Consider the following 3,393-nt stretch of genomic DNA (forward strand, 5'->3'; position numbering starts at 1 on the left):
TTACTGTGATACATTCATATGTGTACATAGTATAATTTGGTCAATTTCTCTTCACCATACCTCCTTTTTCTTTTCCCTCCTGCCTTCCCCTCAACCCTCTTCCTCTATTACACTGATCTCTTCCACTGATCTCTATCCCCTTCTTTAATTTAGCATTCACATATAAGTGAAAACATTCAGCCCTTGACTTTCGGAGTCTAGATTAATTCACTTATAATGATGTCCAGTTCCTTTCATTTACTCTGGTAAATGACATAATTTCATTTTTTTAATGGCTGAATAAAACCCATTATGTATGCATACCACATTGTCTTTATCCAGTTATCTGTTGATGGGTTCCTGGGCTGGCTCCATAGCTTGGCTTCTGTGAATTGTGATGCCATAAATATAATTGATTCCAAATTTGTTAAAATGTAGATTCAAAAAATAGGAAATACAGTGCAATGAATCTAACATAACTATCCTATATATATATGAATACACCACAGTGAATCTGCACATCATTTAAACCACAAGACTGGGATCCTAATTAGATAACATGTACTCCATGTTTCTATAAATATGTCAAAATATACTCTACTGTCATGTATAACTAAAAAGAAGAAATTTATAAAATGTTTTTAAAAGCAAACATCAGGAAATAGAATATAATAATTATAAATAAATAAATATAATAATTATAAATAAACATAATAATCATAAATAAATAAATAAAATAGAACATAATATTTAGAATCAAGCACTTTTCTCTGAAAACTTATTTTATATATAAGTCTAAGGAACTAGAGAGGAAGCATTGAGTTTAAATGGACAGGGTATACATAGAAGAATGACATAACTAAATTGAAATCTCAACACAAGAGAAATTGTGTTCCTTATGTTTTAGCCAATCAATTGAATACCTCCTTAAATAATGAGCATCTGAGATATAAACATTTATTATTAGATGTAACAATTTGAGGAAGATATAATTTTTTACCTCAGTGAAGTTGTTACTTATAACCAACCAAACACTTCTATGCAGAGAGTAGTTAACAATCAAGAATTTGGAGAGGAGACAAACATTTTCCAGACATGTCTGCGGATTTCTTTGGTCTTAACTCCATAGACAATAGGGTTGAGAAAAGGTGGAACTAACAGGTAAAGATTTGACAAGAGGATATGAACATAGGGTGGTATATGAGAGCCAAACCTGTGTGTAAAGAAAGAGAAGAAGGCCAGGAGGTAGAATGGTAGGAAGACACAGATGTGAGCTACGCAGGTATTGAAGGCCTTGACTCGGGCCTCCTTCTGGGGCAACTGGAAGACAGTGATAAAAATTCGAACATAGGACATGGTAATAAAGATTATGTCAAATCCTAGGATGGCGAAGGCAACAAATAGGCCATATATCTTGTTGACTGTGATGTTTTCAGCAGCCAGTTTCACAACAGCCATGTGCTCACAATAAGAGTGGGAAATAACTGTAGTTTGGTAGAGTTTAAGTCTGCATTTGATAAGCAGCAGGGATGGTAATGAAAGAATGGCAGACCTCATTGTTACTCCCACTCCAAGATGAGTCAAGAGTTTCTGGGAGAAGATAGTAGCATGTCTCAAGGGGTTACAGATGGCCACATAGCGATCCAGGGCCATTGCCAGCAGGACACCTGATTCAGTTCCCTGGAATGAGTGAACAAGACCCATTTGCAGCAGGCATGCATCAAAAGAAATCTCTGGCCAATGAAACCAGAAGATACCTAACATTTTGGGAAGAATACAGGTGCTAAGTGCCATGTCTGTGGCTGCCAACATGGCCAAAAATATGTACATGGGTATGTGGAGGCTGTTTTCTTTTTTGATGATAACCAAAATGAGGGAATTCCCAATCACAGCGATGACGTACATGGTGCAGAATGGAATCCCAATCCAGCACTGCACTGGCTCCAGGCCAGGAATCCCAACTAGTGTAAAAACAGAAGGCATGAAGAAGGAGCCATTGAATGTGAGCATGGTGACTTGGTCAGAAGAGCCACGTGGTGGTGCTGCTGTTTCATCTTCTAATCCATGTGAAGACTGGATGAATGGAAAATGAGGAGAAAATAATTTATTTTAGAAAAATATACTGGAGTTAGATTAGGAGTATGGTCTTTTAACCCTTTCACCCCCAAAACTCCTCTCTATTTTTCTTTCTATTTCCTTTGCCAAAGTCATTGAAAAACGAGCCATCAGGATCCATGTTTCTATATACCATGATCATATTAAATGAGCAAAATTAAATTTACTAGATGATTGCTTTCTGTTCCCTTACTACTGAACCAAGAGGATTCCCTTTAACTGTGTTTGCTACTAATCAGGTATGTTTGTGACTTGTAACTTGGAAAAGAGACAAAAATTACTTAATTATAAAGATATTTCAAAATCTAGGTTCTACCTACACCTTATATAAAGAATTCAGAGGTGACAGAGCAGTTTTCTGAAACTCAGAAGACAAGCTTTCCAGGAACATTTTTCAGTTTTGCTGCTCTTTAGCTGGATTTCTTAGGTTAGTCTATTTATACTTTATTTTGTCATAAATTCCCTTGGAATACAATCAAACTCATTTCTCAAAGTTCCAATTTTCCCAAATCCAAGCATTTATTTGACAACTTTCTCTATTTGTCCTCTGAGAAAATGAACCCATTATACTTTAGTTCACGGACACGTTCTCTCAGAACTTCTCACCTTCCATGACCGGCTATATGCACATCACTTGTATTTAACATCAGTGCCAACCCATGTTCTCTGCTTCTCTTGCTCTCTCTGAGCAATCATTTCACTTTTCTAAGAATGAACAGTTATTTCTCTTTAACCTTTTGAAATAACATGGAATGACTTATAAAAAGTATTTTCTTTTCTTTACAGCCTTGTAGATCTTCCATCCAACCAAACTACAATTTCCATAGAGGTGAAATTTTTCTGCTCCACAGTGTTTTCCATAGGACTCTCTCCATCCTGTTCTGTCTCTGCCTTCACTGGTCATCCCCACCCCCATGATACTGCAGACACCCATCTTGGTTACCAAGGAATTTGCTTCAGCACAGAGGAGCTTTGCCTTACATCTTCCAAAGCTCAAAGTCATTTTCCTGCCTGTTTGCAATCTGTATTTATTTCTCCTTCAAGAAATAATTTTCCCTCAGAATACAAAAATCTTAAATCATTTACACAATGCATTTGTTTTCTTGTAGAATTGTGAAAATCATTTTCTGAAGCCATTGAAGTAATATTTAAAATAGTTACTTAAGAGATAGTGAGGTTTCATTGGAAAATGAGGAGAAAATAATTTATTTTAGAAAAATATACTGGAGTTAGATTAGGAGTATGATCATTTAACAATTTCACCCCCAAAACTCCTCTCTATTTTTTTTCTATTTCCTT

General features: G+C 35.8%; 1 protein-coding gene across 1 annotated transcript; it reads right to left on the reverse strand.

Moving 5' to 3' along the window:
• Nucleotides 1–1,038: 1,038 nt before the first annotated feature.
• On the reverse strand, nt 1,039–1,989 carry LOC113191259 (olfactory receptor 52A5-like). The gene has a single exon (XM_026400931.2). It carries the CDS (start codon nt 1,987–1,989, stop codon nt 1,039–1,041), a length of 951 nt encoding a protein of 316 aa, XP_026256716.2.
• Between the last annotated feature and the right edge of the window lie 1,404 nt (nt 1,990–3,393).

This window comes from Urocitellus parryii, chromosome 4, assembly GCF_045843805.1.
Source record: "Urocitellus parryii isolate mUroPar1 chromosome 4, mUroPar1.hap1, whole genome shotgun sequence".
NCBI lineage: Eukaryota > Metazoa > Chordata > Mammalia > Rodentia > Sciuridae > Urocitellus > Urocitellus parryii.

Excerpts from the sequence above, each read along its gene's own strand:
- LOC113191259 (XM_026400931.2), bottom strand. The coding sequence starts at position 1,989 with ATGCTCACATTCAATGGCTCCTTCTTCATGCCTTCTGTTTTTACACTA.